The following is a 17,160-nucleotide window of genomic DNA, read 5'->3' as shown; positions in this document are numbered from 1 at the left end:
AGTGTGAAGCTGGATGAACGCAGCAGGCCAAGCAGCATCTCAGGAGCGCAAAAGCTCCCCACCTGTGTGAAATATCATCTATATCTGCCAGAACTGCTGTTTCTGTGATTTTTGATTCTTGACACACTCTTTGGTTTGCAGGAATGCTATTTCTGAATTGTTCCATCATCATAATTTCTGTTACATTCTCGAACAAAACCATGAATCCCATAGTACTTATACTTTACTCTTACAAATTGTACATATGTCTGAGTAGGTTTCTTTCATGTACTAAATTTTAATTGATTGCCTTAAGAGACAAGCTCATAAATATTGAGTATTGCTTTTAATTTTTTTTTAATTCATTGTGGATGCCAGTGGCTGGGTCAGCATTTATTGCCATTCCTGGTTTTCTTTGAGAAGGTGTGGTCAGCCACCTTCTTGAATCACTGTATTTTGTGTAGGTGCACCATTGCCATTGGAGAGGAGTTTCCAGGATTTTAGTCAAGTGACACTGAAGGATTGGTAATATATTTCCAAGCCAGGACAGAGAGTAGCTTGGAGGTGAATTTGTAGGCGGTATTGTCCCCACATCTGCTGGCCGAGTCCTTATAGCTGATAGCAGTCATGGACGGTGCTGTCTTAAGAAGCTTTGGTCCATCTTGTGGATGTTAGACACTCATGCTATAGATCGTGATAGTACAAGGACTGAATGTTTGTGGATCTGACACCAATGAAAAAGGCTGCTTTGCCTGGATGATGTGAAGATTCTTGACTGTTGTTGCAACTGCACTCATTCAGCCAAAGTGGAGCATTTCATCACACTCTTAACTGGTGCCTTGTCGATGGTGGATGGACTTTGGGATAGTGAGTTTGTTACTGCAATATTTCTTGCACTAATCCATCTTGTTATCATTGTATTTATATGGCTAGTCCAGTTAAGTTTATGATCAATGGTAACCTCCGGGATGTTGAGAATGTGGGAATTCAACCATTGAATATCAAGCATCAGTGGCTCGATTCTGTCTTATTGGAGGTGATTGTTGCCTGACACTTGTGGCATGAATTTTATTCACCACTTGTCAACTTAAACCTGGATATTGTCCAGGTCATGCGCCATTTGAACATGGTCTATTAAGTATCTGAGAAGTTGCGAATTATGCAACATTTTGCAATCATAAGTGAACATCTCTACTTTTGGCTATATGATGAAGGGAAGACCATTGATGAAGCAGCTGAAGATGGTTGAGCCGAGGACATTTACCCTGAGGAGCTCCTGCAGCCGAGATGACTGTCTTTGAGCAACCACAAGTATCTTTCTTTGTGTCAGGCATGACACCAGCCAGCAGAAAATTGGCCCGAATTCCCATTGACCTCAACCCTGAAAAGGATCCTTGTGCCACACTCAGTTAAATGTGGCCTTGTTGCCCAGGGCAGATACTCAGCTCACCCCTGGAATTCAGCTCTTTCATCCATGTTTGAATAAGACTGTAATGAGGTCAGAAGCTGAATAGCCCAGTTGAAACCTAAAGTGAGCAGGTTATTGCTGAGCAAGTTCTGTTTGATAGTATTCAAGAGGTGATGAATGAGGCAGTGGTTGGCCATTTTGGATTTGTCCTGCCTTTTATGCAGAGGGCATACCTGGACAATTTTCGACACTGCCAGTAGATGCCAGTGTTGTAGCTGTACTGCAACAGATTGTGTTGGGACCCAATTAGGTTTGGAGCACGTCTTCACTACAGAGTGAAATCTGGAGTAGAATACAGTGGCATTTCTGACTAAATTCTTGATGACATGAAATTAGTGGGAATTAATTTAATTTTTTCAGAGCTACAATAAAAGCTTCTGTTGGTTCACCAACATCAGCCGTCTTGATGCATTTTTAAAAATCAGTTTCTTTAAATCTACAGAAAGCTAAGACTGCTTCTTATAAAAAAAAGTTCTCATAAAAATAAGAGAAAAATACTGTAGGTGTTTATCCGTAAGGCTATCCTTGACTAATTATTTGCAAGCTATGTACTGTCCTCCTCAAAGTTTTCTCCTGTGCTTCTTTCTGTAACAGAGTGGCTTTCAACACTTCTTTTTGAGATTGATGTAACACCACTAGCGTTAAATGGCGTCCTGGCTCACATAGCAAGGTGATTGAGCAGCTTGTGTGGAGTTTGTGGCTTTGTATCGATCCTTATACTTTTCATTCTATGTTTGGATTTGAGTGGGCACCATTCCTTTCACCAGATCAAACTTCACAGTTCTTTTTAAAGATGCTCCAAATGAAGTTAGGTTTGTTGTATTTACATTTTGTATAAAGCCGGTAATGTATTGTATACCATGTTTTGTTACTCCTGAGTAATTTGAGAGAGGTAAAGATTGAGAAATGTTAAAATGGTTACAAGGCTCCCAACTTCTAAAATAGATCTGAAGCCAAACTATTAGCGCTGAGTTTGGTGATATGCTATTCCAAGCAATGCAATTAGCTGGTGAAAGGTCCTGTCCAATTTGCATGTGCAGGCTTTGTTTTGAATTTTATCTTTTGAACCATGAGACTGTCGTCTTGTTCTTGAATTCTGTTTTGCCTAAGCCTGTTGCATTTTTAAAAATTAAAATAATTTGTTACCTGGTTGATAATTTAATACAGGACTGGAGTACATAAATATTTGGAGAATTGCAGTAGTGTTTTGTACCATATCCAAAGTTTCTGTCCACATTCTTATTATCTCCCTGTCATTGAAATTTTAGATATGCCCAGAACAGCATTTTAATTTTCCTACACATTACACTTTTTTTCTGCTTATTGTATTTTGTGATGCAGAGCTCTTGCTGCTTTTGATTTTAAAAATACAATAAGGTCAAGGATATTGTCAGCAGTTCATTAGATTTTCTTCTCAAGGCCCAATTTCAATACTGTTTATTATCTTCCAAAAAGCAGACTGCTAAGCCATCGGTACAGCAATGCAACTTGTGCAAAATATGCTGCTGTAATATACGTAAACTGATGTATAGAAACAGAAAAACTTTGAGTCCTTTAAGGCATCATAGGTTAATGTTGCTTTCCTGCCTTCTCACCACTGGAGAAGAATTTGAATGCATTATCTGTGACAAATTTATTGGTAAAATATTGAACCATGTGTTTCTTTGCAACATGTACCCTGATTGTGTTCTATTTATGTAATTAGCATGATCTTTTATTCTTATGTAGAAATTATACTGTCCCAGATACTGAAAGCTATCCTTTCAACTGTCTCTCATCCTCTTTCCTTCTATCTCTGTTGCTAACATAGAAAAACTCTTCATGCTGACTAAAAGAACCTAACGGTATGTGTCACTCATATTTTAAAAAAATAAAATTTAGACATAACCTGATCCAGGACAGGTCTTGCTTTAAACTCATTTTAAAGTATAAGCTCTCAGGAGAAAACTGAAATCAACACTCTGCATTTATGCTCAAATTTGTGAAGTAGTATGCATGTAAAACCAAGTCAGTCATTAATATTGCCAAGCTTGAGCTACACTAAACTTCTGCAATAATAATGTATATATGAGACTATTTTATTGCTATAAAGTACATTGTTAACCAATGTAAAAAGATTGGATCACTTATCTGGTCAGAAAAGCACAGCAATTCCTCTTCATTTCCAAAGTGTATTGGACACTCTCAAATTCCTTTTCACATTTCAGAATGGCATTCAAATTCAACCAAGTTCTGTTCACTAATTTTGAGTTGATGGATTGTGCAGATTGTTCACAATAAAAAGCTTGCAATTGATTTCAGAAATGTGACAGTAAGTACACTGAGTATTGTCATCCTGGTTTGAATTCATTCTGCGTTAAAATGCAGAAGCTCAACTTGTGTTTTAACATGGCGGTTTTGTTATCTGCTTGCAACAAGCTCACTCATGTTTTCTTGAGACAAATTTGTTTAGTTACTGTTGAGCCACGTAGTTGGGAAAACATGTATGGTTTAAAAAAACTTCTGAAATTGCATTTTCCGTAAAACCAAATTAGTATAAAGCATAAAGAGTAAGAAATAGTTTTTAAAATTGCTCTGTTTCAGGAAGAATTAACTTCCGTTCTTGAAATTGAAGTTTAGAAGTTACCTTTGAAAAAGGCCAGAATCTAGGGCGAATGATAATCAATGTTGATTTATTATATTTGTGCTCTATGTGGAGCACAGCCATCTTCCAGTTAACGAAGTAATTAAAGGTCTTTCTCCCACTTGAGATCATTTGCCTCAATAGAAAGTTATTTACAGTCTGACCCACTTGTGGCAGCTCAAATTGACTGAAGAGTGCCAACTTAGTGACAGGAAATACTGCTGTCGTCAATTTGCCACAGTGTAATTTTTGCAGCCAGTAGTTAATTGGTTATTAACCAAGCAGCTCATCAGTTTTGGGTTGATAGCTATCTTGATGGTGAAGGGATGGCAGAATGAGAGAGAAAAGCATGTGGAATGAAAGTCTGGAAAAAAGCCAATGGATGTTGACAATGATAACAACATGAAGCCAGGGAAAGGATGTTCAATTCAAAAATAAAAACAATCAAAAAAATTGTATCATTCATCCATTTTGGTTATAATGGAACCTTGACCCAAATAATCAGTTTATCTTCATTACATTTATCGAGAAACCCCAAGTGAGCAGCCAAGACTGCACAACCAAATTTGAAAGAAGCAAGAAAAAGATACAAATGGAAATAAGTGATCGATGATATAGTTGAATTTGAAATACCTACATAGTATGTGAAAGGCAACCAAAGTATTCCACATGGGAGGTCAGAAGAATAAGCTGAAGAAGCTGACTCTTGATTTCAACCCATTATTGTCTGTTGGTAATAAAATACTGAAACACTTTGCTTTAAAACTATTTGATGTTTAGGCGCAAAGCCTGTTCTCTGAAAATGATCATTCTGAAGTTGCTTCTATTTTAAGTATGCAGAATGTAGTTCATTCAGTTCGAGCACAACTATAGTCAGGTTATGGTTTGGATGAAACTTATCTGATGCACGTGCTTATTTTGAGTATATTTGTTCATGCCTTTAGTTTAAAATCATTTTAAAAGCTGTTTGTTTCTTAATTTGAGATGGAACATTAGCATATAATAATGTGGGGGAATGTCTTTCTGTTTGATATTTGAAGAAAACTTGTGATTGTGTAAATCATCCGAAAATACAATTCCTTTATCTTCCCTTCTTGCTAGAGGGTTTTATAGATGAAGTTTGCTATTCTGTAAACGTAGCTAACAGATCTACTCCAAAATGTAGCTAAATGATTTGTTTAATCTTCCTGCCAATGTCTTTTAATTTGCAGCAGTCTTAGTGAAGAGTTTTGGCCCTTCATCTTATCATCATCGTTGAAAGAAAACTCATTGTCATTTTATTACTGATTAATTTTTTACTTGACTCTTTCTTTGGTAATTGTTTGCAATTACATCATTTGTAGAATGCTTAACCTGTTTAAATGCTCCTTAAAAAAAATTATGGATTGACCTGGACCATGTTAATCCAAAGATATAATTTAACATAGACATTGTTAATGTCCATATATTTTATCGCAATTAAAGAGATGTTACATCAAAGTCTTATTTAAGGACCTCATAGATATCATTAAGAGAATTTCATTCATTGGTTCAGTTGCTTACAGCACAAGGAGGCCCTTAGGGTCGGTAACGTAGAGGCAATGAAGGCCTTGGTCCCACCCCGCAGCTTCTCCCTATTGAATCCTGTCCCCACATAAGCATTTTACCTAAATGCATGGTTATGGTTTTTCAATATTGCCATCAGAAGCTTAAGAATTCCTCACTGACATTGCTCAATGCCAATAGCTTCACACCTACATATTATTATTTCAGTTCATAGCAAAGTAGCTGTTGCCACGTTGTTGCTCACTATGGGCCTTAATATTCCACAAAATCTACTTTTCAAGGATATTTAACTATTTTAATTATCTGTTATAAACTGAAATAGAAATATCCTTTCAAGAAAATGAAAAGTCTGTATTTGAGACCGAACTAAGTAGCACTGGCTTTGAGACCCAAGTAAAGATATGCATCATTGAGTTACACAAGTCAAAAGATCTTTCACCTTTGCTGTAAATCAGGCTCAGTTGGAGTAGCACTTTGAGATGTCATAGTGTTTTCACTTTTGGGCAGTGATAAAAGTTTGGGTAGGAATTGGCACAGTTTGCACTCAGCAGAGTGTGGTTGGTATTTTCTGACACAATTTCCTTATTTTTCTTAATGTATCAACTTAAAGTTCGTTCTTAGGGTTCTGATGCTTGTTTAAAATACCTGACTCATGTCTATTCTTTGAATGTAAGCTTACCCAGCGATTCTTATCAGACTCTAGTTGCCTTTACAGAGCCCTTATTTTCTCTTGCCCACCCAATATGTGCACCTTTTTGTCCAGCACTTGTGAGAAACCTGGCTGACCCTTGCTTCCTGCAGTCCAAGTTGCTTAACATCTGAGGATAAAAGCTAAGGCTAGCCTGGTTTGAATGCTTCACTGTTATACCACTGGTATGTCTACATAAAAGAATTATGATGTACAAAAGCATAGTTTTAATTGACGTGAATTCTAATTTCATTGGAATTTCAATTATATTACATTAGCAGATCAGCTTTGATTTCAGCTGTTGGACTGAGACAAAATTGGTCTTCTTAAAGACCCTTACAGATTGTCTTCCCTGTTTTACTTCATTGTTTTTCTAACTGAACCGTGATATTTATCTAATTCAAACATTTTTACAATTTTTAATGATCCCTTGTTGATAACTTTACCGATTTTACTTTGGCCTGAAGGAACAAAAAATGGTATTTATGTGCTTTGGTCTTGAAGAGGAAGCAAGATATTTTACAGAAAGATGATTTCCCCCCCCCCCCCCCATGTTTTGCTGTTCTATTGCAAACAATATTTGAGAATTTGCTTCACATTTCTTATTTCTAATTCTCAAGGGTAGCTTATCTGCTACTGTAAAGGATCTTGATTTTCTTTCTTGTAGAATGAAGAAAGACAGCCTGTGTCACCATGTGCTTCTGTTACCCAATCATCTATCAATATGGGTAAGAGGCAGCTAATTGTAACATGTTCCATCAATGTTATTTGTTTGTGTCTGTTGTATTTCTCTAGGTGATGCCATGAAATGTTTTTTGACCTTTTATCAAAGAATGAAATAATGTTCTTGCGTGGTAAATCTTAATTCTGGGGTCGGATTTCAATGATGTGATGAAATTTTGCAGTCAGCAAAAATATGGCATGGGGTGGCTTTTAAAATATGCAATGGATCTGATGTGGCGCATATTCAGAAAGTACTGAATCCCCTGCAGTAATGTAGTCACAAACCTCTACCTTTGGAAATCCACAATAGCTGGTTAAATTCCTCCAAATAGAAAGCTGGTGAAATGGCACTGTGCTGATGGAAGTTTACAAATTTAGATTTTCCCAATGGCTTCCTGAGGGAAAGTATACATAACAAATAAGTATAACAAACGATTTCCGTTCTTAATCTGCAATGAATTTGCTTTTTTGAATTTGGGCTCAAATTACTGTGCTGTAATTTGTATCAATATTTTTGGTTTAAAGGAAAGTCACATCAGCCCTGACCTTTTGTCATATCCCATGTTTCTTGTAAATGATTTAAGGGTCACATTCACCTGTTATTCCTGCTCAAGTGAAGATTCCTTCTGTCAAAAAGCCTGCACAACTTCCTGTTTTGAGTCACCACTGGGGGGAAAAAACCCTTAATGTATGACGTTGTCCTTATGGAGCAGCATACCAGAATTCACTGCCTTCCGGACAGAAGGAGAGGAAAACATTGTACAGTCACCTTTTCAGACCAGGTCCCAAATAGCTGCAACTTTACAAACCTGGCTGTGTTTGATCTATTCCACAAAATAGTCCCATGTTATATTCCCAACTCTCCTCATTACATAATAACAATAACACTTGACATATAAATCAAAACGAGCAAATGCACAACAGGTTTGTCGACATTTGGAGGAAACAAGTTACCTTTTTCTGCATTCAAAATGTTATGTTAGTAGTGAAATTAAAAAAACCTATCTTTTCACCATTGCCATCATTTTGAAACTAAACCATCCTTTCTGCACCAGATCATTTTCTACTATCTTAATATTGCAGCATGATTGTATTGTTTGATTTTTGCCCATTTTAATATTTGTTTTTCTCATTTCTATCTCTGTTCCTTGCTTCTACTGCTTGTTCATTAACTCTTTGCTGAAACTGGCCATTAAATTCTGCTCATTTTTACATTCTTATCTCCAGCTGCAGTCCAGTCTGTTCCTCCTTATCCTGGTTCTTCTCCCCACTCTTACAAACAGCCCACACATACTCAGCGGCTTGAGAATTTCCTATTGAGAGCGACCATAAGAGATGAGATGATAAAAGGTATGTTGGACATGAAAGTGGAATGTTACATTATCCAATTATGGCATTAGAACCAGGGTTTATCAACAATGATTTGTCACTGAAGTGTTTATCTCTATGTAACTTTGTGCAGTATTTATAATGTGCTACCAGCACCTTACAAGGAAGATAGGCATTGGCAAAAAATGATGCTGAAAGTAAACACTTACTTTGGCTCTTTTTAGTGTTGCCTCAATTTTAGTGTTTAAAAAAAGGCACGATAAAAATTGAGTTTAAACTTGAAGCAGTGTATTAGTAGTTACTGTGCCTGTAATATTTGAATCTGATAGTCACAGGGCTTTTTATTATTTATGGTTATAAGTGTTTATCTTAATATAAGCAACAAAAACTCCATGCTCATTCGTGTTCTAAAATGTCTTTTTCTTTTTCTTTTATAAATATGTCGAAACTATTGGCAGCTCAAATTTTCACATTTCCTTCCTAAATCTCTCCAGTTCCCACCTTTTCCTTTCAAGATCCTTCCATAAATCTATCTTTTCTACCAAGCTTTGAACCATGGCTGTTCGTATCAACTTCATGACCTCCGTATCCAACATTCTCAAGATGCCTCTGAAGTGTCTGGGCATTTTTTAATGTTAAAGACACTATAAAAATTCAAGCTAGTTGGATTAATATGTCAACTTGACAATTTTGATGGCTTAGTACAGTTTTATGAATCAAACAGCCTAAGATTACGTGCATCTGATCCCCAGGCTATGCTAATCTCAGCAGATCTCTGAACACAATGTGGATAGTGCATCGGACATCAGTGTACCAGATTGGGGATGGAAAATAGTCTCATATTTTGCTTCAGATCATTACACATTTGATAATCCCTGCTGAAAATGAATCTGTATGGATGTCAGAATTTAAAAAGTGTTAGACAGATGACCCACCTACGACCTATCCACTCTTCTGATGATTCATGCTAATGATTCCTTGGGTGATGTACAAGGAATTTGGCATCGTGAAACTGTGCCACTTTGAGCAGCTAAGTGTCTTCCAGAAAGACAACATTGAAGAAAAGAAGTAGAAGCCACTTTGTACATTACTTCTAATTATTCAGCATACAACTTTCTTTTCTGATTGACTCTTAATTACTTGATTTATCAATGATAAAATGGTCTCGGCTGACGTGTAGGGATCATATGTTACCACGAGATGTTATTCCACTAAATCTTAAATAAGGTTGTAACAAAAAAAGTACAATAATGATGTTAACATATTGACAGAAATGTTCCTGTCATAATATGTATTGATGCAAAATTTGTCTTTTGTATCTTTAGATGGAAATTCTTCCTCCTCCTCTGTTCTCCCTAGCCAGGACTCTGGAGACACCTTGACATTGCAGAACCAGAAGCAATGTGACGATGAACAGAAAGTCTTGCAGCAGCTACGGAAGGTTATCTAGTTGTTTGCTTGCTCATCAAAACAGAAGCATCGTTGCATAGACTGAGTGTAAAAAAAGTCCATGAAGGATGTATTAAATGTACTATTTGTGGAATGTGAAGTTACTAACTTGCTGCATCTTTACTCTGTGGCAACATCTTGAACTTACTTTATTTTACCAGTCTGTGTACGGAATTGTTACAATTCAGAAGAAGGCAATTCTGCCCATTATGTCTGCTACAGCTTTCCAAATTAGCAACTCATCTCATGCCATTTCCCAACCCCTTCCTTGTAACTTTGTATGTTCTACATTTTCAGAAAACAACCTAATTACCTTTTTACTGCCTCAATTGAACTTGCCTCCACCCCACTCTTAAGCTGTGCATTTGTTTTTACCTACACATTGTGTGAAAATCTTTTGCCTAATGTCACCTTTCGCTGATTACTTAAAATCTGTGCCATGTAATTTCTTTCTTACGTGACAGCTGTTTCTCCTATCTACTTTGTCCAGACCCTTCAAAATGTGAGGTATCTATCAAATCAGTCTGTGTTTTTCAAGAAGAACAGTCTCAACTTTGCCATTGTACTTTGCAAACTAAAGTTCCCTATCCCTGGAATCATTCTTATGAATCGTTTCTATACTCTCTCAATGTCTTCACATCTTTCCAAATGTATGACGCTCCGAACTGAATGCAGTAATCCTGCTGAGGCCGAGATAATGTTGCACTGTACTGTATGCTGCTTCTAATAGAGCCAAAGCTAGTATATACTTTCTCAACCTGTCCTGCCACCTTCAGTGGCTTGTTCACATATATACCTAGTTCCCTTTGTCCCTGCACCATATTTATAGTTGTACTCTTTATTTTACATTGTCTCACCATGTTCTTTCTATTGAAATGAATCATTTCATCTTTCTCCACATTAAACTTTATCTGCTACATATCCACCTCTTCCACTAACTTGTCAGTGCCCCTTTGAAGTTGTATGCAATGCTCTTCACAGTTCACAAAATTGTCAAGTTTTCTATCAGGCTGAAATTTTTCATTTGTGCGCAATACGCCAAGGTCTCAGTCATCAATATATAAGAAGAACAAGAGACTTATCATTGATCCTGGGGCTTTCCACTGTGAAGTGAAAGACACTCATTGACTTCTGCTGTCTATTTCCTGTCATTCAGCCAGTTTTGTGTCTACATTGCTACTGTTGTATTTTATTTCATGAACTATAACTTTGCTCACATGTCTGCTATGTAACACTGTATCACATGCATTTGGAAGTTCATGTATGCCACATTAACCTTCTCAAAAAACTCCAAATTATTCAAATGCAGTTTTCCTGTAACAAATCAGTGTGCATTTCCTTAATTAACCAAATTTGTCCTTGTGACTACTAATTGTGTCTAAAATTATTGTTACTGCAAGTTTCGCCACCACTGAAGTTAAACTGACTGGCCTACAGGTGCTGAGTTTATCTTTACATCCATATTTAAACAAGAGGTCAAATATGTGCAATTCTCCAGCACTAATCCCCTGTCTAAAGAAGACTAGAAAGTAATGGCCAGTACTACCACAAATTCCATTCTCACTTTCCTCAGTCTCTTTGGATGCATCTTATCTGGTCCTAGTATCATACATTTTTAAGCACAGGCAATCTGCCCAATACTTCCTTACCAATTTTAAATTTTCCAGATGTCATAACTACTTTCCTTTTCACCATGAGCTTCACACTATCATCTTCCTTTGTAAAGGCAGATGCAGATTACTTGTTTAATTCCTCCAGTGTCAACATAATTCTTCACACTCTTGAGATTATCCAGCAGATATTGTCCAATTGCAGAATTATATCCAATGTTTTACATTACTAAGTTTTGCACGTGCTGTATTCCTGGACCAACATTGCTGTTTTTCTTGAACACCTTGTATTCAGGAATATTTAGTTCCCAAGCCTACCATTCTTTGATTCAGGTTTCTGTTATAACCATAACATCCTATTTTGACATGACAATCATTCATAAGGTTAGAAACTCACCAGTTTTTCCTCTCCACTCTCCATAAATTCTGTTTTGAATTCATCCACAAGTTCCAGATCTGAAACATCAATTCTTCACCTAGCTGTCCCCTCCACTGCCAATAAACATATTTGTCTGTGACCGAATAGTTATATGTTTCTCACCGGTTGACTTTTCAGAACATTGAAACACGGTTAAAGATTTCTCTCCCAAGTGATCTTGGAACAGCACTAACAGATGGTGTTGTCCTCTGTCATCTGGCTAATCATGTGAGACCACGGTCTGTGCCCAGTATACATGTGCCATCTCCAGCTGTGGTGAGTATTCTGAGTTCTGATGCTATTAAAAATTGCAATGTTAATGCTGAACATTTCCCTTTTGGGAAGGATGTGTAATATTTGCAACCTGACACTGGTATCATTGATAAGTGATTTTTTTTGTTCATTCACGGAATGTGGGTATCGCCAGTTAGGTCAGCATTTATTCCCTAATTGCCTTGAAGTAGATTGTGATGTCCGTCTGTTTGAACAGCTGCAATCCATGTGGTGTATGAACATAGAAACAGAGTAGGCTATTCAGCCTGTCAAGCCTGTTCCGACATTTCACGTGGTCACGGTTGATAAAACTTTTTAAATACATTATTGTCTGAACCCTTTTTGGCATTGCTAATCAAATATTTACCAATCTCTACTTCAAATACACTGAAAGATTGAACTTCCACAGCCTCTGGTTCAGTGAATGCCAATTCACGTCTTTGTCCATGTTTGAATCAAAGCTGAAATAAGCTGAGTGGGCCTGGCAGACCACAAACTTGCCTTCAGTGAGAATGCTGAATGCTGAACAGGTGCTTCCCTTTGAGTAAAAAGAATTTCTCCTCATCTTAATCCACAATAGCATTCCCCCTTAGTTTTAAATTGAAGCCCCTGATTCTTAACTCTCCAGTCAGGAGTTTATCTGCATTCACTTTTGAATTATTTTGAAGGTTTCAATGAGATCACCTCTTGCCCTTTGAAACTTTAGAGAACACTGGCCTAGTTTGCTCACTATCTCTTTATAGGAGAATCCCATCACCCCAGGAACAAGTCTTGACTGTCCTGTACACAAACAAAAAAACAAGACAAATCCAACCAGGTCCATTACCTTCCCATCAGTCTCCTCTTGAGTATTGATACGATGGAAGGTGTTATAAACGGCGCGATCATGCACCCGTTCAGCATTTAGCATTACCTTCTCACAGAAGGCAAGTTTGTGGTCCTCCAGGCCCACTCAGCTTATTACAACTTTAATTCAAAAGTAGAGAAAAGAGCTGAATTCTCTAGATGAGATTAGCGAGACAGCCCTTAACGTCAAGGCAGCATTCAGCCGAGAATGGCATCACGGAGCCCTAGTTATATTGGAATCAGTGGAGCTCAGGACAGACTTCACTGGTTGGAGTCATACTTGCTACAGAAGAAGAGGTTGTGATTGTTGAAGGTCGGTCATCTCAGTTCCAAGACATCTCTGCAGGAAAAGCGCAGTAGGTCTGGCAGCATATGCAGACAGTGGCACTGAACATCGTGCAGTCATCGGCAAACAGCCCCACTCTGGCTTTACGATAGAGCGAAGATCATTGACGAAGCAGCTGAAAATACTTAGATCTAGGACACTACCCTGAAGAACTCATGCAGAAACGAGATTTAAATAAAAACCGAAAGAACTGTGAATGCTGTAAATCGGAGACAAAAATAGAAATTGCTGGAAAAGCTCTGCAAGTCTGGCAGCATATGCAGACAGAAATCTTGAGATCAGATTCTTCAGAATCTGAGGAAGGACCACTGGATCCGAAATGTTAACTGATTTCTGTCCGCGTTTTTTACGTATCTTCTTTTTTTGAATAAGGGTGTCACATTAGCCTGTTTCTAATCCAGTGATACCTTTCTAAAGTACAGGGAAGTTTGTAAAATCATAACTAATGCATCCACTATCTCTGCTGCCACCGCCTTTAACACTCTGGCATGCAGGTCATCAGGCCCCAGGGATTTAGCTGCCTTTAATCCCATCAGTTTAATTAATGCCGCCTTCCTAGTTGTAGTAATTTCACCAAGTTTCTTTGTAGTAACTGCAGTTTTTGTGAAGAAATTATTATCCTCCACTGTAAAAACCGAGACCAAATATTGGTTCAGTGCTTCTGCCACTTGAGTTTCCCATTATTACCTTGCCATTTTTATCCCATAAAGCACCAAATTTCACCCTTCTCTTTTTATTTACATACTTATGGAAGCTTTTTGTGTCAAAGTGAAACATTTCTATTTGGTTTTTCTAACTATTTGCAAATGGGATGCCAGCTGCAAGATCAAAGAAGCTAAGCTAATATCTCAAATTTATTGAGGTCAGTTCATGATGATAACTGCTTTGCTGATTCCTATGTATTTATAATTGCAAGGATTGATTGAGTTTTTGGATTAACTCTGTAATGAATTTCCTTATTTCTTCTGAGTTGCACTTGCCTGTTTTGTTTCTGGTTGTAGCCCAAACTGACCATGGCAAAATGCAGACGAAATGTGGAGAATTTCCTGGATGCTTGTAAGAGAATTGGTGTACCACAGGTCTGTACCCTTCAATATTACAGTGGTCTATTCTATATCAGTATTAAAAATCTTGTATCATTGCTACTGCATGATTAAATGCATTATTGTATTGAGGCTTTAACATTGATTTGGCACGCACACAACAAAGTACATGACAACATGGAGTAGCCCAGTCTTTGAAACAAGATTTATAACTGATGTATATGAAATGCAAGCTTCTTTTTTCACTGTTATTGAACTGAAGTTTTTCATTCTCTCTGCTCGTTCTTTACCCCATTTACCACTCTGCCTGTGGTCCCCTCACTGTCATAACTTAGCTCAGTGACTGCAGCTTCATGCTGTTTTCCTACCAAGCGCTCCAGCCTGTATTCTTTTCTACCACCTCCACTAATGGCAAGTGCTCCATCTCTAATAATTCCAAGCTATTGAATCTGCACAGCTCCAGTTCCCAATGCTTTTGTTCTGAAAATGGACCTTCCCATACTTTGGCAACCTCCTCAATTATGCAGCTTTATATAACTCAATTCAAGATTTCCCCATTCCTGATTCTAGGGGTTTTAGCAGCACAGTGGAAGAGCACAAGAATGATTTCTCATGTAACTCAGTGCTGAACAGCTAACTAAACTGAGCATTACAACCAGTGTCTCCTAACATCAACACTGCCATCACTACCACCCCATCCAATTAATGTTTGATGTTAAGCTTTAATTTGGCCATTATGACCAGAACTGCAGATTTAATTGAGTCATTTAAGTAAATTCCGTTTAATTTGATTCAAGAATGTTTGCAGTTGATGGTGTGTAGTTAAATCTATTCATAATTGAAATATTGGTTTAAAGAGATTGAATGTCAAATTGTGTTTTTAACTACATTGTTTTCCAGGATCTTTGCTTGAGTTTTGGGATTTTACAAAAGAAAGAAACTTGAGGCATTAACTATGCTATAATAAGTCTTCGTCTAAAAAATGCTTACAGCCAAGCACTTCTGAAGCTGTGCAACAGAATTCTGAAACTAGTATTGATATGCACTGTGGAATCTAAAATTGAATTTTTAACCTTTTTGATTTTTTTTCTTCAATATTCTATTTTTTTTGTGGCTTTGGTCAGCCATCAAATTTTCATTTTATGTTCTATGAAATCGGTTATATGGCTGATTGTATCTCTGTTTTAAGGCTGGTAACCGGAGGAATCTTTTAGCTAGATTCATGCCTGCGTGTGCGGAAGAAGTTTTCAATCCTCTCACAAGTTATAATTTAATACAGTTTGACTGTGTCTGGACCAAATCATTATGTTCTTGCTTTCTGTGATCTTTTTGATATGTATTTGGATATGAAAGCATATTGAACGTAGCTTCTGTCAAATGAGAAACTTCTCACATATACAACCTGCTTTAGCTGAGACAGTAGAGCACTTTAGACCAAGAATCGTGTCAAGAGCTATATGTTGCAACCATTTCATATGAATTATTGTTTTAATTTACATGCTTATCCATTACTATCCTGTTTTGCTGCTGATACCCCTCTTGGAATAAAACAACTGCATATCCTTAGTCAGTGTAGACAAAGCCCTAGCAAATCTTGAGCAATTGAATAGGTGTTGAATACATATTATGTGTCAAGTAATGCTCACAATACGATGAAAGCCCATTACTGAAACGATCCGTATCCAAATGTAGCAAGACCTCGACAGTATCCAAGCTTTGGCTGACAAGTGACAAGCAAGTGCCAGGCAATGACCATTTCCTAAAAGGGAAAATTTACCCCCTTTTCTCCAGCAATCAGTGGCATTGCAGTCGCAAAATTGTGCAGGGTCGATCAAGGACTATAAAGGGAATTTGTGCACAGAGCCTAAAGAGATGGGAGAAGGAATACTTTTCTTCAGTATTCACAACTGAGAGGGACCTAGTTGTAGAGGAGGACGTTGTGAAACAGGCAGGTAGACTGGAGGAGGTTGATGTTAGTCAAGATGATGTGCTAGGAATTCTGAGGAAGTTGGAGATAGAGAAGTCCCCTGGGCCTGATGAGATTTATTCAAGGATTCTGTGGGAAGTGAGGGGCGAGATTGCAGGGCCTTTGGCGATGATCTTTTCATCCTCACTGTCCGGTACAGTGCCGGAAGATTGGCAAGAGGCAAACGCCATTCCCTTGTTCAAAAAAGGGAACAGGAATAACCCCGGAAATTACAGGCCAGTTAGTCTTACCTCAGTGGTGGGCAAATTATTGGAAAAGGCTGTGAGAGACAGAATTTATAATCATTTGGAAAGGCACAGTTTGATTTGTGGTAGCATGGACTTGAGGGGTAGATCATGCCTCTCAAACCTTATTGCAATCTTGGAAGAGGTCACCAAACACGTGGATGAAGGTGGAGCAGTGGATGTGGTGTACATGGATTTAAGAAAGGCATTTGAAAAGGTTCCCCATGGTAGGCTCGTGCAGAAGGTAAGGAGGCATGGGATAGAGGGAAATTTGGCAGATTGGATTCAGAATTGGCTGACCCTTAGAAGATAAAGGTGGTAGTGGACAGAAAACATTCAACATGGTGCTCAGTTATAAGTGGTGTACCACAAGGATCTGGTCTGGGTCCTCTTCTACTTGTGATTTTTGTTAATGATTTGGATGAAGGAGTGGAAGGGTGAATTAGCAAGTTTGCGGATGATACAAAGGTGGGCCACGTTGTGGATAGTGTGGAGGGCTGTTCTAGGTTGCAGAGGGACATTGATAGAATGCAGAGCTGAGCTGAGAAGTGGCAGATGGCGTTTAACCCTGAAAAGTGTGAGGTGATTCATTTTGGAAGGACAAACCGT

The 17,160-nt window shown here is 37.8% G+C and overlaps 1 protein-coding gene across 4 annotated transcripts in view; it reads left to right on the top strand.

Annotated features, from left to right (window-relative positions):
• Positions 1 to 17,160, top strand: part of lrch3 (leucine-rich repeats and calponin homology (CH) domain containing 3) — a 170,952-nt gene that overhangs the window by 138,942 nt on the left and 14,850 nt on the right. For all 4 annotated transcript variants that reach the window (XM_048541803.2, XM_048541802.2, XM_048541801.2 and 1 more), the window contains 5 exons: positions 6,971 to 7,031; positions 8,254 to 8,376; positions 9,681 to 9,796; positions 11,971 to 12,108; positions 14,299 to 14,376. In XM_048541803.2, coding sequence (XP_048397760.1) covers positions 6,971 to 7,031; positions 8,254 to 8,376; positions 9,681 to 9,796; positions 11,971 to 12,108; positions 14,299 to 14,376 — 516 coding nt within the window. The remainder of the gene's footprint in view (positions 1 to 6,970; positions 7,032 to 8,253; positions 8,377 to 9,680; positions 9,797 to 11,970; positions 12,109 to 14,298; positions 14,377 to 17,160) is intronic.

Source organism: Stegostoma tigrinum, chromosome 14, assembly GCF_030684315.1.
Source record: "Stegostoma tigrinum isolate sSteTig4 chromosome 14, sSteTig4.hap1, whole genome shotgun sequence".
Lineage (NCBI taxonomy): Eukaryota > Metazoa > Chordata > Chondrichthyes > Orectolobiformes > Stegostomatidae > Stegostoma > Stegostoma tigrinum.
This window is presented reverse-complemented; position numbering and strand designations above follow the sequence as displayed.